Source organism: Trachypithecus francoisi, unplaced genomic scaffold (genome assembly GCF_009764315.1).
Source record: "Trachypithecus francoisi isolate TF-2019V2 unplaced genomic scaffold, Tfra_2.0 Lachesis_group11, whole genome shotgun sequence".
NCBI lineage: Eukaryota > Metazoa > Chordata > Mammalia > Primates > Cercopithecidae > Trachypithecus > Trachypithecus francoisi.
The window spans coordinates 84,239,855-84,265,287 of NW_022681456.1; the positions used below are offsets into that span (position 1 = coordinate 84,239,855).

Genomic DNA, 25,433 nt, shown 5'->3' on the forward strand with positions numbered 1-25,433 from the left:
GAAGTGATTAATAATGTGACTTAATCCATCAGTTCCTAAGATTTATATATCTTTCCCTGTCCCTAAGGATAGAAAATACAACAGGCTCCTCCCTTTCTTTATTTTATTACTGTGGATGACAGTCCCTGGAACTTCAGCTGATAAAAGGGCTGGTAGGAAAACACACAGGGCTCTGCATCCCTAGGACTCAGCTTCATCCCTGTCTTCTGAGCTTTGACTCTAGAATCTGACTATTGGCCTCCCTCTTCTAGGATTCTGAACACGACCCTCTTTGAGAGTTGGGAGATAATCGGGCCTTATGCTTCATGGTGGCTCCTCAATGGCCTGCTGCTGACCCTACAGGTTCTGCATGTCATCTGGTCCTACCTAATTGCACGGATTGCTTTGAAAGCCTTGATCAGGGGAAAGGTGAGGATGAAAGATGGCTTCTTTCTTTGGGGTGTGGGGGAAGATAGGGATTACTCAACAGACGTTCTCTCTCCCTCAAACCTGGTGAGCCCCATCTACTCAAGCAGGCCAAACAAAAAGCCTAGGGCTCCAAAGTCTTCGCCTCTTCTATGAGTGTTTTGCCTTTTTTAGTTTAGAGACAAGATCTTGCTCTGTCACCTAGGCTGGAGTTCAGTGGCATGATCACGGCTCACTGCAGCCTCAAACCTGGGCTTAAGGTAGTCTCCCACTGCAGCCTCCCAAGTAGCTGGGACTATAGGTGTGCACCACCATGCCTGGCTCATTTTCTTATTTTTTTGTAAATAGGGTGTCACTATGTTACCCAGGCCAGTATCCAAGTACTGGCCTCAAGCAGTCCTCCCACTGTGGCTTCCCAAAGCAATGGAATTACAGGTGTGAGCCACCACACCAAACCTGTTTTACCTTTTTTTTTTTTTTTCTTTTGAGATGGAATCTCACTCTGTCACCCAGACTGGAGTGCAGTGGCACGATCTTGGCTCACCACAACCTCCACCTCTTGGGTTCAAGTGATTCTCCTGCCTCAGCCTTCCTAGTAGCTGCGACTACAGGATGTGCCACCGTGCCCAGCTAATTTTTGTATTCTTAGTAGAGACGGGGTTTCACTATGTTGGCCAGGCTGGTCTCTAACTCCTGACCTCATGATCTGCCCTCCTAGGCCTCCCAAAGTGCTAGGATTACAGGCGTGAGCCACCGCACCCAGCCTACCGTTTTACCTTTTAAGATGTGACTTAGATGCAAGAGGAAAGTTCTGCCTTCTTCTTGTCCCTTAGGAATGGCTTTTGTTAAAGGATGATAGGGTTAAGAGTTTTTTAAGAGATGGCCTCAACCATTTCCTATCCTTTACCTACCTGCTTCAGTGGATTTCATATTTTTCTTTTTGACATGGGGACTTTTTCAAAGGAAATCATATGCAGAGCCACATAAACTCTATAAAAGCAGATTGTTAAGTTGCTTAGAAATGGCGGTAGTTGGCCGGGCGCAGTGGCTGAAGCCTGTAATCTCAGCACTTTGGGAGGCCGAGACGGGCGGATCACAAGGTCAGGAGATCGAGACCATCCTGGCTAACATGGTGAAACCCCGTCTCTACTAAAAAATACAAAAAACTAGCCAGGCGAGGTGGCGGGCGCCTGTAGTCCCAGCTACTTGGGAGGCTGAGGCAGGAGAATGGCGTAAACCCGGGAGGCGGAGCTTGCAGTGAGCTGAGATCCAGCCACTGCAGTCCAGCCTGGGCGACAGAGCGAGACTCGTCTCAAAAAAAAAAAGAAATGGTAGTTCACAAGCCACCACAAGATAACCATGCTGTGATATTCAAGGTATGGTTTATATAAGGAACTAAACATACACCTCACCCCACTAGTGTATGAGGCAAGTGTCCTAAGTGAATGGGTATGTAGTATTTCAGATACCCATCTTATGCCAAGAGCAAAAGAAAGGTGCCACTTAATGATAAACTCATAATTGAACTTTGCAAGTTTTGAAGCAGTCAGACTGTAATTAGTCCAAGAGCTAGGGATTTCAGCCTAAAAGAATACAGAATCCCAAGTGGGAGGGGCTCTGCTTGAGCAGGCACTGACACCAGGACCAACTGATGGAATGTGGCCTAGATATTGATGATCTCCTGTGTCATCACTCCTTATGGCTGCCATTGGCTCAGAACTTGCTCAGCGTGCCTGTGCATCTTGCTGTAGCTACTGGACATCTCTGTTCTCTCCTGCTTCTTTCCTGACTAGGTGACCTGTCCAGGAAGGATTAAACCCTGTCCTCCACTCTTTCCTCACCTCCTTCCTTTTTTCTATGCCTGGCGGGAGCTGGACAGTTTCATCTCTTGCATGTAAGTGTATCTGTGCTTCTAGTATTCAGTGAAGCATGTCCATCTGAATGTGGTTCTCCTTCCTCCTGCTCTCCTTTCTGTTCCCTTGTGTTGGTCTCAGAGCATGCCCTCTCTCCTGACTTTTCGGGGCCATTATTGACTAGAGCTGCAGTTGCCAGATGTTTTCCTAAATTGAGTCAAGAATTTGAGTCTACTTTTTTTTTGTTTCTGAGACTCTGTTTAGCACACGTCTAGAGACGCTCTGCTCTCTAGTGGAAATTTCCTAAAGGTCAGGTAATCAGTCATCTGAGTTCAGAGGTCAACAGTTATAATCAACTGTAGAAGACCCATCCAACACAAATTCAAGGAGCTGATCCAAAGCAAATGCTCACCTCCTTGGCAACAGCTGTTACAGCTGTGTTCCTTTTCACTTCCTTCTCTCCTTTACTTAAACCACATTTATTATCCTTCAGTTCTGGAGGTCAGAAGTCCGACACAGGTCTCACTGGGTTTCTGTCCTTTACTCTTAGAGTCCAGGGTGGAGTTGTTTTTCTTTTCTTTTTTTTTTTTTTTTGAGGCAGAGCTTCGCTTTTGTTGCCCAGGCTGGAGTGCAATGGCATGATCTTGGCTCACCGCAACCTCCGCCTCCCGGGTTCAAGAGATTCTCCTGCCTCAGCCTCCTGAGTAGCTGGGACTACAGGCATGCGCCACCACGCCCAGCTAATTTTTTTTTATTTTTAGTAGAGACGGGGTTTCTCCATGTTGATCCAGCTGGTCTCGAACTCCCGACCTCAGGTGACCCACCCACCTCAGCCTACCAAAGGGCTGGGATTACAGGCGTGAGCCACCGTGCCTGGCCCTGTTTTTTTTTTTTTTTTTTTCTTAAGAGACAAGGTTTTACTCTATTGCCAAGGCTGGAGTACAGTGGTGTAATCATGGCTCACTGCAGCCTCGACCTCCTGGGCTCAAGAGATCCTCCTGCCTCAGCCTCCCAAGTAGCTAGGACTACAGATGCATGTCACCATACCCAACTAATTTTGTCATTTTTTATTTTTTGTAGAGACGGGGCTCTCGCCATGTTGCCCAGACTGGTCTCAAACTCTTGGGCTCAAGCAGTCCTCCCCCCTCGGCCTCCCAAAGTGCTAGGATTATACGTGTAAGCCACCGTGCCTGGCCCATGGTGGAGAAACTGAAATACTTTGCTTGATATGCAGGATAGTTTAATTGGGAAATGCTGCTGTAATCCAGATGCTTCATTTGAAAATACAAAACAAAAAAGCCCATGTTAATAAGCATTCACAGATGGTAGCATGATTAGAACTGGGATTCTTTTCTCATTGACTGCCAGTCCATTTGTGTTTTCACTATACTGTGTATCTTGGGGATGCTGAAGTTTCACAAGAAAAGTGGTCTTGCTATTGGGAAAGGGAAGAAGATTGGAAAACAGTGTTATAGGATAATGGTAGCTGAGCCTAGGAATGGGAAACTACTAAAAAAGGCCTGTTATGGACCAGCTTTGCGGATAAAGCAAAACAGCATAACCAATATGAATAAATGCATTGTCCACAGCCACCAGAAGATAGAAGCACTGCTGACAGTCATATGTATTGTTCATGTTGGCCTTCCCTGTTCTTTGAAGTGGAAGAAGAGAAGGGGTGTCTGGAGTTTCCCTGAAACCTAAACCAGGTCTCAGTGAGTGATGTCAGTTCTCTTAGGCTGGTCCTGAAAGGCACACCCCTCTACCAAAGTAGCTTCTATTCCATAGAGAACAGAATTGGAGATGACAAGGGAGAAAACTAGAAAGCAGGCGAAGCATAGTCACAGCATTAGCCATAGTCCAGACAATACTTTGCGTTAGATGTCATCAGAAAGCAGACCAGACTGGGAACACAATGCCCACGCCTGGGTTTCTGAGCTTAGGTGTGTCTTACGGTTCTCTCCAGGAAAGTTCTGCCCTCACTTTTCTGTCTTTGGTCTCATCCCACTCAGGTATCTAAGGATGATCGCAGTGATGTGGAGAGCAGCTCAGAGGAAGAAGATGTGACCACCTGCACAAAAAGTCCCTGTGACAGTAGCTCCAGCAATGGTGCCAACCGGGTGAATGGTCATATGGGAGGCAGCTACTGGGCTGAAGAGTAAGGTGGTTGCCGTGGGGACTTCAGTACACATGGACTTGTAGGGTCACTGGCAACATACTCCTCTTGGCCCTTCCCATATCCACTGTTCTGTGACTAGGGGACTGCAAGGCACTGAGGAGTATCAAAGAAGCAAATATTTTCACTTTGAAAGAAAACGCTGCCGTTTTGTATTTAATAGCCTCCAAGTTCTTTAGTAATGTTATTTGCTCTATGTGTTTTTGTGTGTTTGTTCATGTGCATTTGTGCATATGCGTGAGTTTCATTGCTGGGGTTGGGGCACAATTCTGGACTGGAGCCATGAGGCCTTCCCTATCCCCCCTTTGAACCCGCCTTAGTTCCACATTTGGCTGCATCTTGAATTATACCGACTCCAGACTGTCTCCTCCCTTTTTGCCCTTGGCTCTTGAGGCTCTAAACCCCTGGACCATCTGAATGGAGCAGCCAAGTTCAGTCCCAGATTTCTGCACTGTTCCTCTTTCACAGCTAGAATACGTTGCATGATGAAGTTGTATAGAAACAGAACCATGGATGGATGGCCAGGATTACCGTGGTCCCTAGCTAGATCCCCTTCCTATCACCTGATAGCAACAGGGACAGCTGCCAATACCCTACTCTTTACTCAATGGTACCCAGGGAGGGGGCATGGGAAGAGGGTGAGCTGAGGGCTGGAGGAGGACAACAGCCACTGGGTGAGCTGTTCACGGTCTTGTACTATTGTTTACTCTGTGATTAAAAGTACTTCAATCCACCTCTACTGTCTCAACCTCTTTAGTGACTCTATCCGCAGTTTCCTGAATCCATAAGCTAATTAAGAGCTTTTCCAGGTCTGATTCAGAAGGCCCTGGACACCAAATTTTTCCTTTCTGTGCACGGTGGGAAGAGCATCAGCCAGGGTGCTTACATTTTAGAGCTTTATGTTTTTTAAGAAAAAGTTAAAAGGTTTAGTGGGTCACAAGAAGAATACTGGACAGATTCAACCATGTATATAGTGAAACCAACAAAAGCTTTGGTTGAAAAGCCAAGACGCGATTAGGTAAATACCTTATTTCCTATTTTAGTCAATACAGAGATTGTCAAATAACTTTTTTTTTTTTTTTTATAGAGATGAGGTCTCCCTATGTTGCCCAGGTTGGTCTCAAACACCTGGCCTTAAGCCAAAATGGGGATTACAGGCATTAGCTACCATGTCCAGCCGAATTAACATTTTAAGGTTGTGATAAATAAATCTGAGGTGTTTTTTGTTTCAACTCTGTTTTCTCTTTTAGCCCATGGAGAAGCAGTCATCCTAATCCAGACTTTTCTCTGTGGTCTTGGCAAAATGACCAAATACAGTATTCATCTCCCAGAATAATTTTCCATTTGGTGAATGTTCAGATTATCAAAATATTTCCACGTGCTCTTAGGTACATTATGACATATGGAGAGTGTCAGGGAGAGAATGAAAATGGAAATAAATAGGTTATTCTAAGAATCAGATACTCACTTGATGTTCATTGACATTATAGGGATATTGACCCTACTAACCTTACTAACAGACTTGATTTTTAGAAAGACTTACTGTGGGGAATAGGAAAACTTAAGTTCTAAGTGGTCATTTGGTCAGAGCTAATCAAGAAGACTAAAAATTAGGTCATACTTGGTGGGCGCAGTGGCTCACGCCTGTAATCCCAGCACTTTGGGAGGCCGAGGTGGGCGATAAATCAGCAGGTCAGGAGATCAAGACCATCCTGGCTAACATGGTGAAACCCTGTCTCTACTAAAAATACAAAAAGTCAGCCAGGCATGGTGGCACATGCCTATAGTCCCAGCTACTTGGGAGGCTGAGGCAGAAGAATCACTTGAACCCGGGAGGCGGAGGTTGCAGTGAGCCAAGATAGCACCACTGCACTCCAGCCTGGGCAACAGAGCGAGACTCTGTCTAAAAAAAAAAAAAGGCCGGGCGCGGTGGCTCAAGCCTGTAATCCCAGCACTTTGGGAGGCCGAGACGGGCGGATCACGAGGTCAGGAGATCGAGACCATCCTGGCTAACACGGTGAAACCCTGTCTCTACTAAAAAATACAAAAAACTAGCCAGGCGAGGTGGCGGGTGCCTGTAGTCCCAGCTACTCGGGAGGCTGAGGCAGGAGAATGGCGTAAACCCGGGAGGTGGAGCTTGCAGTGAGCTGAGATCCGGCCACTGTACTCCAGCCTGGGCGACAGAGCGAGACTGTCTCAAAAAACAAAAAAACAAAAAAAAATTAAGTCATACTTTTAGTTCCTCAACTTGGTATATTGAATAGACTAGTTGTTGTGAAATATGAATGAAAATGCTTTTGAAAGTCAGATGAGAGATGTATTTTGTCTTCTGAAATTTGAACAATTGCCTTGTTAATACAAACTGGATTGGTTGGTGTAGCTAATCTGACAAAAGATGCAACTGGATAAAACAATAATAAAAAATAATAGCTAACACATGACGTTTATTACATGCTAGGCACTGAATTAAACACACATGACAATAGGAGGCAAGAGGTTAACCTGCTAAGGTCAAGCGGCTAGTAAGGAGTCAAACCCTTACTATTCCTATCTTACTAACTGTCCCTCTCTACTCCTAACCACCGTACTCTCTATACTGTAATCTAATTAACCACTCTGCAGTCTCTACCAGCACTTCCCAAGATTTCATAATGAGGAAAACTAGATGTTGCAGAAACATTCAGCCAAAGGCAGAGACTGATTATATTAAATAGTTTGCACTGGATAAATGAAGTAAGATGAGGGTCAACTATCAGAACAGAATCTTGTTCTGAGAAGGAACTGTGTGCAAATGGTTGGGGTGGGGGTGAGAGGTAGGGTTCTAGAGAGTTTTAATACAGAGATAGAAGATAACCATTACTGGTGCCACATAAAACCGTTTTGTAGATGGCCTGGAAGGACCCAAATGAGTGGACAGTAGGTTAGATAAAGACCCACATCATCTATACCAGAGAACCAGGAGTATATTTAAGAGAAATAAGGCGTTACCTCTCCTCTGTTGGCTATAAAAGGGTTTTAACTTTATTATTATTCTTTTATTCGAGATAGGGTCTCATTCTGTCACCCAGGCTGGAATGCAGTGGCTTGATCATAGCTCACTGCAGCCTCAATCTCCTGGGCTCAAACTATCCTCCTGCCTCCTGAGTAGCTTTATGATTAATTGAAAAATCATTTATGTTTGTATAGTGCTTTACTGCTTAGAAAGTGATTTTTTTTTTTGAGACAGAGTCTTGCTCTGTCGCCAGGCTGGAGTACAATAGCATGATCTCGGTTCATGTTCAAGTGATTCTCCTGCCTCAGCCTCCTGACTAGCCGGGATCACAGGTGCATGACACCACACCCAGCTAATTTTTGTGTTTTTAGTAGAGACGGGGGTTTCCCCATGTTGGCCAGGCTAGTCTCGAACTCCTAACCTCAAGTGATCCACCCACCCTGACCGTCCAAAGTTTTGGGATTATAGGTGTGAGCCACTGCGCCTGGCAAAAGTGATTTCACATACAACAATAACCAAGGTTTAAAACACAGGGAAGGGAAGGGCAGGGCAGAAGAAGGAGGGGAGGGGAGGGGAGGGGATGGGAGGGGAGGGGAGGGGGAAAAACTAGCTGAGCCAAGTATGTTAAAAAAAAAAAAAAGTAAATACTTCTGTAGAAATAGGATTATCCCCATTCCATAAATGAGTGTTGTGATTATCTATTAATATGTAACAAACCACCCTAAAACATAGTGGTTTAACAGATTATTATTGCTCATGATGTGGTTGGTTGGTTGAGCTCAGTTGGAGGGATCTCATGTGGTTGCAGTCAGATTGTAGCTGGGAATGGAGTTATTTATTTGAATGAAGACGCAGCTGCACTGGACGTCCAAGATGATTTATTTACCTGGTTTTGCCTGGCTATCAGTCGATGCTGGATTTTCGCTAGGAGCTCAGTCAGGGCTGTCAACTGAAGTGCCTGTACATGCCTCTCCATTATCTTGGGCTTTGCACAGGTGGCTAGGTTCCAAGAGGCAGGAAGCAGAAGCTGCTAGGCCAGTTAGGAGTGCTGTCTAGGCTGGCCATGGTGGCTCGAGCCTGTAATCCCAACACTTGAGGAGGCCAAGGCAGAAGGATTGCTTGAGACCAAGAGTTTGGGACCAGCCTGGGCACAAGGCGAGACCCCATCTCTATAAAAAATTTAAAAAGTAGCCAAGTGTTGTGGTGCACACCTGTAGTCCCAGCTACTTTGGAGAATCAGGTGGGAGGATTACTTGAGCTCAGAGTTTGAAGTTACAGTGAGCGATGACTACATCACTGCACTGCAGCCTGGGCGACAGAATGAGACCCTGTCTCAAAAAAACAGTGTTGTCTAGTAGTGGCACGCATCACTTCCACTGTATGCTACCAATCAAAGTAATCACAGGGACTGCCCAGATGCAAGGCAGGGTGGTAAGACAGACTCTACTTCTCGATGAAGAAGTGACAAGGTCACTGAAGAGCAGTGGAATGGGAGACATTGCTGCAGTCATCTATGAAAGATTCAATATGCCACAATGAGGAAACCTAGTCTCAGAAGTTGTTTAAAAACAAAAAGGCCAGGTGTGGTGGCTTAACGCCTGTAATCCCAGCACTTTGGGAGGCTGAGGCAGGAGGACTGCTTGAGGCCAGGAGTTTAAGACCAGCCTGGGCAACAAAGGGAGACCTCATCTCTACAAATAATTTTTTTAATTAGCCACAAGTGGTGCCGTGCACCTGTGGTCCAGCTACTCAGGAGGCTAAAGTGGGAGAATCTTCTGAGCCTGGAGGTCAAAACTGCAGTGAGCCATGATTACACCACTGCACTCCAGCCTGGGTGACAGAGTGAAAACCTGTCTCAAACAAAACAAAAACAAAAAACCAGACTGTCCATCCTAATCCTAAACATAATTACATAAGTTTAGTTAGTGAATGATAAATGAAGTTCTTCAGACTTTAAATCCAGTATTCATAGCCAGGCACAGTGGCTCACACCTGTAATCTCAGCACTCTGGGAGGCAGAAGCAGGCAGATCACCTGAGGTCTGGAGTTCGAGACCAGCCTGGCCAACATGGCGAAACCCCGTCTCTACTAAAAATACAAAAATTAGCCAGGCACAGTGGTTGCCACCAGTAATCCCAGCTACTAGGGAGGCTGAGGTAGGAGAATCACTTGAACCCAGGAGGTGGAGGAGATTGCAGTGAGCCAAGATCGCACCACTGAACTCCAGCCTGAGTGACAGAGTGAGACCCTGTCTCAAAAAAATAAATAAAAAATCCAGTATTCATGCAGGAAAATATTTTCAGTTCAGTAACATAGTCATTAAGTACCTATTTTATATTAGGCACTACGGCAGGAGCTGTAGACACAAAGATGAACAAGATCTGGTTTCTACTCTCAAAGTGCTCACACTCCAGTAAGGGGGAAATAAAACACAGTGTGATAAGAACTATTCTAAATTATTCTTGGCAAGGTGGAGGAAAACTTTAAAGTAAAGCTGGGCCATTAGAGTTAGATGGAGTTTTACCAGGCAAAAAAAAGCAATGGAAGGGAAGGGTATTATGTTTAGAAGAGACATGAGAGTATATGAAAGGTATCAGTTCTAGCTTAATGCAGACTAAAATAAACTGAGACAAACATGTAGAAATGATAGATTAAGGATTTTCTTTTCTTTTTTTTTTCTTTTTTTTTTTTTTGAGACGGAGTCTTGCTCTGTCGCCCAGGCTGGAGTGCAGTGGCCGGATCTCAGCTCACTGCAAGCTCCGCCTCCCGGGTTTACACCATTCTCCTGCCTCAGCCTCTCGAGTAGCTGGGACTACAGGCGCCCGCCACCTCACCCGGCTAGTTTTTTTTTTGTATTTTTTAGTAGAGAAGGGGTTTCACCATGTTAGCCAGGATGGTCTCTATCTCCTGACCTCGTGATCCGCCCGTCTCGGCCTCCCAAAGTGCTGGGATTACAGGCTTGAGCCACCGCGCCCGGCCAGATTAAGTATTTTCTAAGCTGTTTTTAAAAAATGCATAGCAGAGCTTCCAAGACAGACTAAAGACAAAGGAACTGAAAACTAGAGTGGACAGGAAAATAGCCGATGCAGTTACTGAGGGGATAAGGGAAATGCACCTTAAGGACTTGTTTTAATACTGACAACTAAAGACAAGACTGGCTCCAGGTAGGAAACTGAAACCCCCAGTTAAAGCTGGGACCCTGAAAGAGCGACAGCCTTACTGACAGAGGTTTCCCAACCATCAAAAACCCACCCAGGTGGTAAAAGGAAGAAGCAAGGAAGTTTGAATGCCTAGCCTTGTGGGATCAGATTCTTAAAAATTCTGAATCCTGGGCCTGCACCTTATGTGAATTTTAGAACCTTTCTCAATGAGTGCACTTCCTGTATGGTCTGGAAAACATCACCACCCCCACCAAATCCCCAGCCAAGAAGGTGCATAAAAACTTGTCTCGGATCCACTGTCCACAGGTTTGCTCTGGGGAGACGTGTGATGCAGGCAACATGGAACCCTACAGCCACCCACACCCTATAAAAACTCCAAATGATTGTTTCAGTCAAACCTGCAACCCACGTAACAAATAAAATACTAGTATCCAGAATACATAAGGTACTGCCTACAAACTGTTTTTTCAAAGAAGACAACTCAATAGAAAGAAAAGTGGGGCCGGGCACAGTAGCTCACTTTGGGAGCACTTTTGGGAGGCTGAGGTGGGTGAATCACCTCAGGTCAGGAGTTCGAGACCAGCTTGACCAACATGGTGAAACCCTGTCTCTACTAAAAATACAAAAATCAGCCTGGCACAGTGGCATGTGCCTGTAGTCCCAGCTACTCGGGAGGCCGAGAGGAGAACCGAACTCGGGAGGTGGAGGTTGCAGTGAGCCGAGATCGCACCACTGCACTCCAGCATGGGTGACAGAGCATCTTGGAAAAAAAAGTAGGGGTGAGGGGAGGATATAAAGAGGAAAATCCCAGTAGGTAAACATACTAATGGCCAATAAATCAATAAAAAAGTCCTCAAGCTTATGAGATATCAATGATAGGTAAATTAAAATTAATAGAACCACTCAACACTAACAGAATAGGGAAATGCTGGTAAGAGTGAAATTCACATAACCACTTTGGAAAAGCAACTTAACAACTGGTAAAGCTAAATACCAGTAATATTTCCTCCTTTGGAGAAACTAACACATAGGCCCAAGTAAACATACAAAATACTCACTGCATTGCTATTGATTTATAAGAGGGAAAAAGTGGGAACAACCCAATAACCCTTCACTAGGGTAACGGAACAAACTGATATGCTCATTCAGTGGCATATTATACAGCAATTACAATGAATGAACTATTTTCCTGTCAACATGGATGCATTAGTCTGGTTCTCCAGAGAAACAGAACCAGTAAGATATATAGATGAGAGAAAGAGCTTTACTATATGGAATTGGCTTCTATGGTTCTGGAGGCTGAGATGTCCCAAGATGTGCAGGTGATAAGCTGAAGACCCATGAGAGCCAATGGGTCCAGTCCAGTTCCAAAGGCCTGAAAACCAAGAGAGCTGACGATATGAGTTTCAGTCTGAGTCCACGTCACAAGGCAGAAGGCTGATTTTCCACTTTAAAGACAGATTCTGTCTTAATCAGCCTTCGTGTTCTGTACAGGCCTTCGATGGATTGAATGAGGCCCAGAAATATCCTGATAGATACACCTAGAGTAAGACCAAATATGTGGGTTCCCTATGACCCAGTCAGGTTGACATGTAAAATTAACCATCATAGCCAGGTGTGGTGGGTCATGCCTGTAATCCCAGCACTTTAAGAGGCCAAGGTGGGAGAATTGCTTGAGGCAAAGAGTTTGAGACCAGCCTGGGCAACAGTGAGACCTCATCTCTACAAAAATAATAAAAGTAGCCAGGTGTGGTGGTATGTGCCTGTAGCCCAGCTACTCAGGAGGGTGAGGCAGCAGGATCACTTGAGCAGAGGAGGTTGAGGCTGCAGTGAGCTACGATCATGCCACTGCCCTCCAGCCTGGGCAACGGAGAGGAGACCCTATCTCAAAAAAAACAGGTCTTGCATATCACGATAGGGAATCTGTTACGGACTGCACATTTGTGTCCTCCTCAAAATTCCAATGTCAAAACCCTAACTTCCAGTGGGACAGCATTATGGGACAGCATTAGGTGGGCTCTTTAGGGGGTCGTTAGGTTCTGAGGGTGGACCCCTCGTGATGGGATTAGTGCCCTTATAAGACAAACAAGGAGAGCTTGCTTCCTCTTTCTGCCATGTGAGGACGCAGCAAGACGACCATCTGCAAACCGGGAGGAGTGTCCTCATGACACACTGGATCTGCTGGCATCTTGACCCTGGACTTCCCAGCCTCTAGAACTATGAGAAATAAATTGCTATTACCATCTATGGTAATTTGCTTCAGCCACCCAAACCAAGACACTGACCTTGACCCAGTAGACAGTGGTTCTCATCTATAAAGCCCAATACCTTTTGCATTTTTTGGTTTTTGGGTTTTTGTTTGGTTTTTTGTTTTGTTTTTTTGAGACAATAGTCTCATTATGATGTCCAGGCCTGATTCAAACTCCTGGATGGGATCAAGCGATCATCCCATCTCAGACTCCCAAGTAGCTGGGATTACAGGCATGTCCCATGGTACCCAGCCTTGGGCTACTTTCCGTATTTACAACACACACCCTATCTTTTTTTTTTTTTTTTTTTTTTTAACTGAGACAGGGTCTTGGCCAGGCGCCGTGGCTCACACCTGTAATCCCAGCACTTTGGGAGGCCAAGACGGGTGAATCACTTGAGGCCAGGAGTTCGAGTTAACCAGCCTGGCCAACATGGTGAAACCCCATCTCTACTAAAAATACAAAAATTAGCCAGGTGTGGTGGCACACACACATAGTCCCAGCTACTCAGGAGGCTGAGGCAGGAGAACCGCTTGAACCCGGGAGGCAAAGGTTGCAGTGAGCTGAGATTGTGCCACTGTACTGCAGCCTGGGTAACAGAGGGAGACTGTCTCAAAAAAAGAAAAAAAAGACAAGGTCTCATTCTGTTGCCAGGCTGGAGTGCAGTCGTGCAATCATGGCTCACAGCAACCTCTAACTCCTTGGCTCAGGCAATCCTCCCACCTCAGCCTCCCAAAGTGTTGGGATTACAGGTGTAAGCCACTGTGCGTGGCCCTACAACACTCTACTATCCTGTGCAGACTGATATATATTCTGTTGTATCAGAGACTCAAACACCAGCAGCTGGTTCGGCCATTAATGGCACGATTTTCTGAAATGATGAACAAACTACTGTACAGTCTTGCCTCCATTTAGTTGCATGCCTGTGGAACTGTACAAAAAATACTTTGTTTTTATGTAAAAGGGAGTTAGGTTATATGTTCAGATAATTATTAGATAAACTTTTTTCACCTACCAAATATCTAGGACATCTGATAGTTGTGCAGGACTTACGATAATTTGTTGTACAAGACTACCTCAGGGGCCAGGTACAGTGGCTCACGCCTGTAATCCCATCACCTTGGGAGGCCAAAGCAGGAGGATCACCTGAAGCAGGAGTTCAAGACCAGCCTGGCCAACATGGTGAAACCTTGTCTCTACCAAAAATACAAAAATTAGCCATGCACAGTGGCGTGCGCCTGTAGTCCCAGCTACTCAGGAGGCTGAGGTGGGAGGACTGCTTGAACCTGGGAGGTAGAGGTTGCAGTGACGCCACTACACTCCAACCTAGGTAAAAGAGCGAGACTCCGTCTAAACAACAACAACAACAACAAACAAACCTGAATAGCTGTTTTGGTTTGGGGTAGAGGGCCTTAAGCAAGTTTACATACTCAAAAGAAGAGGGTGAATTAGAAAAGGTAATTAAAGGACCAAGGTCCAAGCTTGGTAACAAGACAGATGAAGGCAGAGGCTGCAGGTGCTGGTGAGTTATTCAGGGGATCAGCTATGGGCATATGCTGGACAAGGAAGCAGTGCAGGCAAAGGGGGCTGACAGATGGGGGAAAAAAGGAATCAAGAGACCTGAAGTCTCCAAGGTCTAGAGGAGTAGAAATGAGAATATAAGAAAGTTTGTCAAAAAGGACTAATTTGATGCTGGGGTAGGGAAGGTAATATTTGAAAGTGGCACTGAGGATCTGGGAGAATGATGACCCTACTGTGGGAAAGCAGAGCAGGCAGGAGAGCCCTTGGTGACAAAGAGGAGATGGGAGTAGAGGGGTTGAGGATACAGGAAAGTTGGTACGTATATATGGATGGATGGATTTTGGTTGGCAGGGTCTCATGTCACCCAGGCTAAACTGCACTGGCACGACCATAGCTTACTGCAGCCTCAGCCTCCTGGGCTCAAGTGATCCTCCCACCGGACTACAGGCATGCATCACCATGCCTGGCGAATTTTTCAAATTTTTTTTGTAGAGACAGGGTTTCAACCATGTTGCCCAGGCTGGTCTCAAACTCCTGGGCTCAAGGGATCCTCTTGCTTCAGCCTCCCAAAGTGGTGGGATTATAGGTGTGAGCCACAGTGCCCAGCCGAAAGTTGGTGTTTTAAAATCATAGAAGAGGTTTATGAGCAGGGGCAAAGGTCAGTGCAGTCTGCACGAGTGTATGGGAGAGGACAGGTGTCCAGAGGGGCTGATATTCTGGGCAGTCACCAAGAATGAGGTGAACCAGCTGAGCCTCAAAGCTCAAAATGGAATGGTGGCAAGGATCTCTCACTTCCTAATGAAGTCTTGAAAGCATTTTGTTTTCCTTCAAATCCTCTTCACATCTCTGCAATAAAACCTCCAGGTAGGTTTCCTGTGCAGTAGCACAGTGAATCTATCCTTATGCTCTACTACACCCACTGAGCTTAAGGAGGTGAACTGTTTTACCATACGCTGCCCAACAGCCCTTCCTCTTGGGAACTATTCTCCTTTGCTGCATGCAGTTCGATTACGGCTGTCAAACAAGGGCTTCCACCCTCTTCGATGTAGAGGTGCATGTGGCCATGCTGACCAGAGTAACCAAATACCTAGATCCAGTAATCAGCCCAGGAATGGGCACTACCCAGAGAAAAGCTTCTTACAGAATTCTTTCAGGGGATTTATGTAAATCCTGGGACAATCTTTCCTCTGAGATCATGAGGGTAGATACTACTCCTGGAGCTGTATATCACCCACTTCACGGGTGCTAAGGGCTCAAGATATGGTAATCCAGTCTATACCCAGAAAACTGGCAGACAAGGCTCCCCTTTTGTGGTTCATACACTATTTGGGTAAACAAAAAACACCAAGACACAGACATGGCAAAATATTTAATGTCTGTAGGTATACCTCACACTCACATTGCCATTATGATTCAACAGCCTCCATAAACTGTCAAACTGGCACAGACTGGCAGAACCAGAGAAATCACAGACACTTTCTTCCAACAGAGTTTGAAAACCATCAACGCTCTAGTCCTGTTGACCTGGAAATGGTGGCAGGTGACGTCTCTCCACAGCGTGCCTTGGGCCTCTCTGCTCAGGAGAAAAAGCCCCCCAGTTCTACATGATTCCTGAGGTCTTCTGTTCTTCTGCGGCCTGGCGCTGGGCCCTGCGCTGCTGAAAATAGTGGTAGACTCCGACACTGCAGAGGTACCCCCCATACACAGTAAGGAGCATCATGGAGGCAGAGAAGGTCTTATAGCCAATGTCAGCTAGCTGCTTGCCAGTTGGCATCTTGTCCCCTACAAAGACAGATTGAATTTAGACCCGAGGATAAGGCCTCATCTGCACAGCCCATCTCCCTGTTTAAAGCCATTCCATGTCTTCTGCACCCTTCTTGGTCTGTCTGCACTCTATACTGAATGGCCCCTATATCTAAGTAAAGTCTCATAAGGATACTGGAAGATATCATTTAGGAACTCTATGATTCAAAAGGACAAATAAAATCTGCATACAAGATATAGAAACAAGCCTGGAACCAGGTGCCTCTGAATGTCATCAAAGCCAACACTTGGCCTTCCATGCCTGTGGAGAGAAGTGACTGGCACGGACCAGCCTGGACTGCTGGGGTTTGTTTTCAGACAGGTTCTCACTCTGTTGCCCAGGCTGGAGTGCAGTGGCGTGAGCATGGCTCATTGCAGCTTCGACCTCCTGGGCTCAAGCCCACCCTCCCACCTCAGCCTTCCAAGTAGCTGAAGCTACAGGTGTGTACCACCACACCTGCCAGTTTTCCTATTATTTTGTAGAGACAGGGTCTTGCTATGTATGTTGCCAGGGCTGGTCTTGAACTCCTGGGTTTAAGTGATCCTCCCACCTTGGCCTCCCAAAGTGCTGGGATTCTGTACAGACGTGAGCCACTGCACCAGCCAGGGCTGCTGTAACTGGTAATATTCAGCAAGCATCAGTTTTTCTAGCTAGGAGGGAACTAATGGAGGTAGCAGAAATAAAACATTTGCAGTGAATTATTCTCTCTAGAAGATCAAACGGGAATCTTTCAGGCAATATCCAATTTGTTTCCCCATAAAAACGATCTTATTCATGGTGGTTAGTTTTCCAAGTCAACATTAAAGCTTGTTTAAGCCATAATATAACTGAAATAGTGTCAAAAGTACTTTTACATTATTTCAATTATACTTAACCTTCTACAGCATTAATTCTACGTTCTAAACCCAACACTAAGAACCTATCCCACAGGCTAAAAAGAAACTTACTGAGTCCCCAGCAAATTGTTAACTCACATTTGCATGAGATAAATTACTTCTAATTTAATTGTTCCCTGGATATTCCAAGCTAGGAAACAAGAGAAAGTTTAGTAGAGAATCCCTCACCTGGAACAAAATGTCCCTCAATTTGGGACCATGAATGTGTTCGTAGGTGCTACTCTGTTGAGGGAATTGAAAATAAAAGATTGACTGAAATCAGTGAGATAGGTTTCTTAAAAGTCAAGAACACTACCTCAATTTAAAAAATATGTATGTTATATATGTAATATATATAATATATATTTTATATCATTTTTTTTTTTTATTAAGACAGAGTCTCACTCTGTCCCCCAGGCTGGAGTGCAGTGGCGTGATCTTGGCTCACTGCAACTTCCGCCTCCCAGGTTCATGCCATTCTCCTGCCTCAGCCTCCCGAGTAGCTGGGACTACAGGCAACCGCCACCACACTCGGCTAATTTTTTGTATTTTTAGTAGAGATGGGGTTTCACCATGTTAGCCAGAATGGTCTCGATCGTCTCACCTCGTGATCCACCCCCCTTAGCCTCCCAAAGTACTGGGATTACGGCATGAGCCACTGTGCCTGGCCAAAAATACATATATATATATATTTAAAGAAACAACAACCAGAGCATAGTTTCCGTCAAGGACGGGGTGGGGGAATGTGCAAGCTGCATGAAGACCGACAGAAACAGCAGGGAAAGGCAAGACTGTGTTCAGAATGCCAAGGTGGGACCGGGCGCAGTGGCTCACGCCTGTAATCTCAGCACTTTGGAAGGCCGAGGCGGGCGGAACACCTGCGGTCAGGAGTTCGAGAGCAGCCTGGCAAACACGGTGAAACACTATCTCTACTAAAAATACAAAAATTAGCTGGGCATGGAGGCGCTCACCTATAATCCCAGCTCCTCAGGAGAGTAAGGCAGGAGAACTGCTTGAACCTGGGAGGCGGAGGTTGCAGCGAAGTGAGATTGCGCTAGTGCACCCTAGCCTGGATGACAGAATGAGACTCCGTCTCAAAAAAAAAAAAAAAAAAAGAGTTCGGGTATGGTGGCTCACGCCTGTAATCCTAGCACTTTGGGAGGCTGAGGTGGGCAGATCACAAGGTCAGGATATCGAGACCATCCTAGCCAACATGGTGAAACCCTGTCTCTACGAAAAATACAAATAATTAGCTGGGCGTGGCAGTGCACGCCTGTAGTCCCAGCTACTTGGGAGGCTGAGGCAGAAGAATCGCTTGAACCCGGGAGGCAGAGGCCGCAGTGAGCCAAGATCACACTGTTGCACTCCAGCCTGGTGACAGAGCAAGACTCTATCTCAAAAAAAAAAAAAAAAAATTAGCCCAGCATGGTGGTGCACGCCTGCGTCCCTGCTACTCAGAGGCTGAGACAGGAGAATCACTTGAACCCAGGAGGCAGTGGTTGCAGTTGAGCCGAGATTGCATCATTGCACTCCAGCCTGGGCAACAGAGCAAGATATCGTCTCAAAAAAAAAAAAAAAAAAAAGGAAAAAGAGGGCCAGGGTGGAAGCCAAGAGGGGAATGTCTCAGGGACCTTCGGACCAGTCCTGAGGAGCCTCGAGAGAACTGGGCTCCAGTAAGCCTGCCAGTGAGGCCTAAGAGGACTCTATTTTTAGTTTTGGCAGCTTGCTCTCCACTTACTGGCTCTCAGCACCATAGGCAGAGACACTTAAAATCCCGCCCCTTACCACAGCCATGTGCACATACATGCCAAAGCATACACACAAACAAAACAAAGTCAAGAACCTGGGCAGGGCACGGTGGCTCACCCTTGTAATCCCATGCTTTGGGAGGCCGAGTCAGGAGGATCACTTGAGGCCAGGAGTTTGAGACCAGCCTGGGCAACATAGTGAGACCTCGTCTCCACAAAAAAAATTTTTTTTAGGCCGGGCGCGGTGGCTCAAGCCTGTAATCCCAGCACTTTGGGAGGCCGAGACGGGCGGATCACGAGGTCAGGAGATCGAGACCATCCTGGCTAACATGGTGAAACCCCGTCTCTACTAAAAATACAAAAAAAAACTAGCCGGGCGACATGGCGGGCGCCTGTAGTCCCAGCTGCTTGGGAGGCTGAGGCAGGAGAATGGCGTAAACCCAGGAGGCGGAGCTTGCAGTGAGCTGAGACCCGGCACTGCACTCCAGCCTGGGCGGCAGAGCGAGACTCCGTCTCAAAAAAAAAAAAAAAAAAAAAAATTTTTTTTAATTAGCCAGGCATGATGGCATGTGGCTGTAGTCCCAGCTACTCAGGAGGCTGAGGTGGGAGGATTGCTTGAGCCCAGAAGGTCAAGGCTGCAGTGAACAGAGATCGTACCACTGCACTCCAGCCTGGGTGACAGAGTGAGACCCTGTATCAAAAAACAAAAAAATATGAAAGTAAAGCTCAGGATTCGCTGGTTTAGAGGGGTCAGACATAGGTACAGATATGTAAATGCTTCTCAGAGTAAACCCTAAGGGCTGAACATTGCCTTTGAGGCAGGCCTTGAGTGCGGACCCCAAGCTGAGCTGAGGCACAGCTTCTTTGAAATATAATCCCACTGATATTAAGTAAGGTCAGAGGAAGAATAGTAAGTGACACAAGTTCAAGATGAGAAAGGACTGTGTTCAGGTTTGAAATCTGAGGTTTGAAATGGCCCCAAGCTGTGCATGTGACAGTGAACAAAACACACACCCACGGAGTTGGACACTAAGGTAGAAAACACACACACCTTGGAGCTGAACACTAAGCCCCCTGCAAAGAGCCCTGCAGCCTTCAACTTCCCTGTCACTTATTATTCCTGTTCCCACTCATCACCCTAGCTAGATGCTTAACAATTATAGGACCACCTCTTCCAAGGGCTGGAGGAAGAGCTGGAAGCATTCACCAACCAACAAAAATAGGATGGTACAGCTTGGCTAGAAAAGTGACATAAAACCAACTAACAGACATAATCGTGCTGTCTACAACCTTACCTTCCCTCTCTCGTCTTAATCCATCCTGTGGTTTTCCCTAATACCCAATTAGCAACAACTCTTCAGGCTGGGCGCAGTGGCTCACGCCTATAATCCCAACACTTCGGGAGGCCGACGTGGACGGATCACCTGAGGTCAGGAGTTCGAGACCAGCCTGGGAGACATGGCAAAACCCTGTCTCTACTAAAAATACAAAAATTAGCCGGCCGTGGTGGCAATGCCTGTAGCCCCAGCTACTCAGGAGGCTGAGGTAAGAGAATCACTTGAACATGGGAGGCAGAGGTTGCAGTGAGCCGAGAGAGAACCACTGCACTCCAGCATGGGGGACAGAGCAAGACTCCATCTCAAAAAAAAAAACTTCCTCAGATTCTGAGCTAAAGCAGTGATAGCAGTAGAAATGGAAAGGACAGATGCAGAAGTTACTTTGGAAGTAGAAAAGGATTTATCAATGGAATGGATTAGGGCAAAGCTGAAAATATTAATACCTCCAAGTTAGGAAACTTTATAGATTGGGATACTGTTAACAGAAATAAGAAATGAGAGAAGAGGTATGTATCACTGTATATACAGGGTGGTGGCAGTGTCCATCAAGAAGATCATGTGGCCGGTGCAGTGGCTCACACCTGTAATGCCAGCACTTTGGGAGGCAAAGGCAGATGGATTGCTTGAGCCCACGACTTTGAGATCAGCCTGGGCAACACGGTGAAACCCTGTCTCTACAAAAAATAGCAAAAATTAGTGTGGCGTAGTGGCATGCACCTGTAGTCCCAGCTACTCAGGAAGCTGAGGCGGGAGGATCGCTTGAGCCCAGGAGGTAGAGGTGCAGTGAGCCGAGATCATGCCATTACACTCCAGTCTGGGTGACAGAGAGACCCTGTCTCAAAAAAAAAAAAAAAAAAGAGGATCATGAGCTGGGTTTGAACATGTTAAAATTAAGATGCTCAGCCAGGCATGGTGGTTCACACCGGTAATCTCAGCACTTTGGGAGGCTGAGGCAGGAGAAATCGCTTGAGCCCAGGAGTTCAAGACTAAGCCTAGGCAACACAGCAAGACCCCATCTCTATTTAAAAAAAAACAAAAACAAACAAAAAAAAAAACAGCTGGGCGCAGTGGCTCACGCCTGTAATGCCAGCACTTTGGGAGTACAAGGTGGGCAGATCATGAGGTCAAGAGATCGAGACCATCCTAGCCAACATGGTGAAACCCCGTCTCTACTAAAAATATAAAAACTACTTGGGAGGCTGAGGCAGGAGAATGGCGGGAACCCGGGAGGCGGAGCTTGCAGTGAGCTGAGATCCGGCCACTGCACTCCAGCCTGGGCGACAGAGCGAGACTCCATCTCAAAAAAAAAATAAATAGATAAAAATAAAAATAAAAATAAAAATTAGCCGGGCATGGTGGCGCGCGCCTGTAGTCCTAGCTACTCGGGAGACTGAGGCAGAAGAATCGCTTGAACCCAGAAGGCAGAAGTTGCAGCCACTGCACTCCAGCCGGGCGACAAAGCAAGACTCCATCTCAAAAAAAAAAAAAAATTAAAATGCTCAACACAACATTCATGTGATGATGTCTATCAGGCAGATGGAAGCACAAATTTAGATAGATCTTAGAAGGGGAGCTATGTTTCACATATATATGGAGGTAAAGAGCAAAACCAAAGCAGAGGATAAGGACAGAAAGAGAGAGGCCAAGGGAGCAACAGTTTGAAGAAGGCAACAATTAAGGAAAAGAGGCAGGTAGGAAATTCCAAGGCCGGGCACAGTGGCTCACTCCTGTAGTCCCAGAACTTTGACAGGCTGAGGCAGGCGGATCTCCTGAGATCAGGAGTTCAAGACCAGCCTGACCAACACGGAAAAACCCCATCTGAGCGTTGTCGCACATGCCTGTAATTCCAGCTATTCAGGAAGCTGAGGCAGGAGAATCGCTTGAACCCAGGAGGCAGAGGTTGTGGTGAGCTGAGATAGCGCCACTGCACTCCAGCCTAGGCAACGAGTAAAACTCCACCTCTCAAAAAAAAAAAAAAAAAAATTCCAGAAACACCTGGGTTTTTTTGTTTTTTTTTTTTTTCATTTAACTACATCCCCCTTCCTGGTTGAAAATCACTGCTGTATCAAGTCACTGCCACTGATGGAGGTGTACTGTATCTTTCCAGTGTGTTAGGTTAGAATAAAAATTGAGAACCATAGCTGGGTGTGGTGGCATGCACCTGCAGTCCCAGCTACTAGGAAGGTTTGGGTGGGAGGCTTGCCTGAGCCCACGAGTTTGGGGCTGCAGTGAGCTGTGATCACGGCCCTGCACTCGCAGAGCAAGACTGTGTCTCTAAATATAACAATGATAATAAAGAAAAAAAAAAAAAGGCTGGCCGTGGTGGCTCACGCCTGTAATCCCAGTACTTTGGGAGGCAAAAGTGAGTGGATAACCTGAGGTCAGGAGTTCGAGACAAGCCTGACCAATATGATGAAACCCCGTCTCGATTAAAAATACAAAAATCAGCCGGGCATGGTGGCACATGCCTGTAATCCCAGCTACTCAGGAGACTGACACAGGAGAATCACTTGAACCCGGGAAGTGGAGGTTGCAGTGAGCTGAGATCGCACCACTACACTTCAGCCTGGGCAACAGAGCAAGACTTCGTCTCAAAAATTAAAGAAAAGAAAAGAAATTGGGCACCACTACTGCAAAGTTAATTACTATGAAGACTGGTCAGATAGGAACACTGGGTGAGAATGGGTGACTAGGTCACCAGTAAGCCTAGGATTCCAGTCAGCTGACTGCACTGAAGTAGTATAAACTGGACTAGGTAGTATAAACATCAAGTAAAGAGCAATATAGACATCAAGAGCACAGATTCTTAGGCAGAGCCCCAGCAGGCCTATGAACCCCGCAAGATTCACGTGTCTACCAGTTTTCCAGGACAGAGAAACATTTTTACAAGAATCACAGTCCTCTTACCCCAAAGATAAGTACTGAAGGGAGTGACAGGACAGCAGCTTCAGAAGGTAACAAGATTAAGAAAATTCTACTTTTGTTTTGCTTATTAATGAGAAAGACCTGAATATGCTTTTGTTTTGGTTTTTGTTTTGTTTTGTTTTTGAGATGGAATTTCGTTTGCACCCAGGCTGGAGTGTAGTGGCATAATCTTGGCTCACTGCAACTTTCACCTCCCAGGTTCAAGAGATTCTCCTGCCTCAGCCTCCCCAGTAGCTGGGATTACAGGCATGTGCCACCATGCCCGGCTAATTTTTTGTATTTTTAGTAGAGATGGGGTTTTACCACCATGTTGGCCAGGCTGGTCTCAAACTCCTGACCTCAAGTGATCTACCCGTCTCAGCCTCCCACAGTGCTGGGAATACAGGCGTGTGCCAGCGTGCCCGACCCGGAATATGTTTCAAAGGGGATGACGGTGGTGGCTAAACTGAGGATGCAAGAAGTGAGGTGGGCAGGATAGAACCAGATAGACGATGGCCTAGGAAAATATGATATGCCCGGGCCGGGTGCAGTGGCTCAGGCCTGTAATCCCAGGACTTTGGGAGGCCAAGACAGGCAGATCACCTGAGGTCGGCAGTTCGAGGCCAGCCTGATCAACATGGAGAAACCCCACCTCTACTAAAAATACAAAATTAGCTGAGCATGGTGGCGAATGCCTGTAATCCCAGCTACTCCGGAGGCTGAGGCATGAGAATCACTTGAACCCAGGAGGCAGAGGTTGCGGTGAGCGGAGATCGTGCTGCGGAGATCATGCCACTGCACCCCAGCCTGGGCAACAAGAGCAAAACTCCATCAAAAAAGGAAGGAGGGAGGGAGGGAGGGAGGGAGGGAGGAAGGAAGAAAGGAAGACAGGTAGGTTACATGCATGAGTAGAAGGATTCATCTTGGAAATAAGGGAAACTTTTGAGGTTAGCAGAGGAACACTTTCATCTGAGGGGCATCCATTTTCTCAATAAAACACAAAACACTGGGTCTCTGTTATGGAGTGATGGGGTTGGGCTGCAGGTTTCAGAAAAATGAGAAAAAACATAAAATCATTACAGAAAACGTCTTAGGGGTGCATTTGCAAAGGTTATGGCTTTTCTCTTGTTCTGCCTTCTAAACACAGGGGGACCTCAAGACTCAGGTTTCTCCCCTGGAAAACTCATTCCCTCAAATGCATCTATCATCTCAGCTTAGATTCGCTCGTTTTTAAAAATTTGTATAAATGTATGGGTAAAGGTGTGATTTTGTTACATGCATACATTGCATAGTGGTCAACTCAGGGCTTTTAGGGTATCTATCCATCATCATTTATCTACTTTTTATTCGGCACTTAGAGAGTAGTATCGGCCTGGTGCGGCGGCTCACGCCGATAAACCCAACACTTTGGGAGGCCGAGGCAGGAGGATGGCTTGCACTCATAGCGAGGCCTTTTTTAAAAAAGAAAAATCTTTTTTTTTTTAATTGCCCGGGCTTGGTGGGGCACACATGCAGCCTGAGCGACAAGGCAAGACTCTGTATGATATAAATAAAATAAAATAAAATATACAATAAATACAATACAATACATAATGCTACGGAGGCCGCTAAAAAGAACATGGCTTCTGTCATACAGGAGCTTATAGTCTGATGGGACAGGCACTGTGAGAGTTCAGACAAGAGCTCAGAGACAGGGTGGGGGCGTGAGAAAACTTAGCAGAAAAGGGTAGGGGTGGGAATCGGGGTGGCAGTGGAACTGTCTTTTTAGAAGGGCGGGCTGGAGAAGAGGAGCAGGAAGAGCATTCTAGTTAGTGAATGCGGTCAAGAGGTGGAGCTGGATAGTCGATATGCACGAAGGGAGCCCCGGAGGGCCACTTATCAGGACGCAGAGGTCTATAAAGGAAGGGACATTTGGAGTAGTCGGAGCGTGGAGGGTGCAGGCAGGAGTCGAAGTTTGACAACATTAGTGCTGAGGTCTAGCAAGGCGGACCTACTGCTCCGAGGAGTTCGGGCTTGGGCTTGGGCAGGAAGCAGTGCGGCTCGTGGTCCGCGACACAACAGATGCAGGTGACTGAATTCAAGGGCACCAGGCCTGAAGACTGGGGGATGGGAGGACGCGGCAAGCGGAGGCTGACTCAGGTGGGCGCGCAGGCAGCGGGACTGGCAGTCCCTGCTCGGCCCTAGCCGGCGGCGTACCTGGATGCTGCAGCTCCTTCGCGACCAACCGAGGCCTCCTCAGGCAGACAGGGTGTCGACGCCACTGTCTACTCAACTTCCCAGCACAGCCAAACGCAGCACTCGGAACCAGACACGTGAGGATAACGTCCCTGGACAACCCTGAACGCCTCAGCTATTGGTGCGGAAAGCGACTTTCTCCCGCCCACCTGCCGGGTTAGCCTCTAGGATTCGGC

The 25,433-nt window shown here is 46.6% G+C and overlaps 2 protein-coding genes across 10 annotated transcripts in view; one reads left to right on the plus strand and one right to left on the minus strand.

Moving 5' to 3' along the window:
* Positions 1-5,165, plus strand: part of CERS5 (ceramide synthase 5) — a 39,561-nt gene extending 34,396 nt beyond the window's left edge. For both annotated transcript variants that reach the window (XM_033222121.1, XM_033222122.1), the window contains 2 exons: positions 252-408; positions 4,268-5,165. In XM_033222121.1, the coding sequence (XP_033078012.1) occupies positions 252-408; positions 4,268-4,417 (307 nt within the window). In that variant the 3' untranslated portion in view covers positions 4,418-5,165. The remainder of the gene's footprint in view (positions 1-251; positions 409-4,267) is intronic.
* A 6,073-nt stretch (positions 5,166-11,238) lies between these two features.
* LOC117090140 (cytochrome c oxidase assembly protein COX14) lies at positions 11,239-25,412 on the minus strand. Of its 8 annotated transcripts, none has more exons than XR_004439912.1 (3): positions 25,219-25,353; positions 17,223-17,276; positions 11,239-11,959 (listed from the first exon to the last, which is right to left on the minus strand). XR_004439912.1 is itself a non-coding variant. In XM_033222125.1 (3 exons), the coding sequence occupies exon 3, from the start codon at positions 16,126-16,128 to the stop codon at positions 15,955-15,957; it is 174 nt and encodes a 57-aa protein (XP_033078016.1). In that variant the 5' UTR covers positions 16,129-16,136; positions 17,223-17,276; positions 25,219-25,353; the 3' UTR covers positions 15,709-15,954. The 8 variants fall into 8 exon arrangements, 4 of the variants coding, with proteins under 4 accessions (XP_033078016.1, XP_033078015.1, XP_033078018.1 ...); XM_033222125.1 differs by lacking the exon at positions 11,239-11,959 and adding an exon at positions 15,709-16,136; XR_004439913.1 differs by lacking the exon at positions 11,239-11,959 and adding an exon at positions 16,695-16,819.
* Positions 25,413-25,433: the final 21 nt, after the last annotated feature.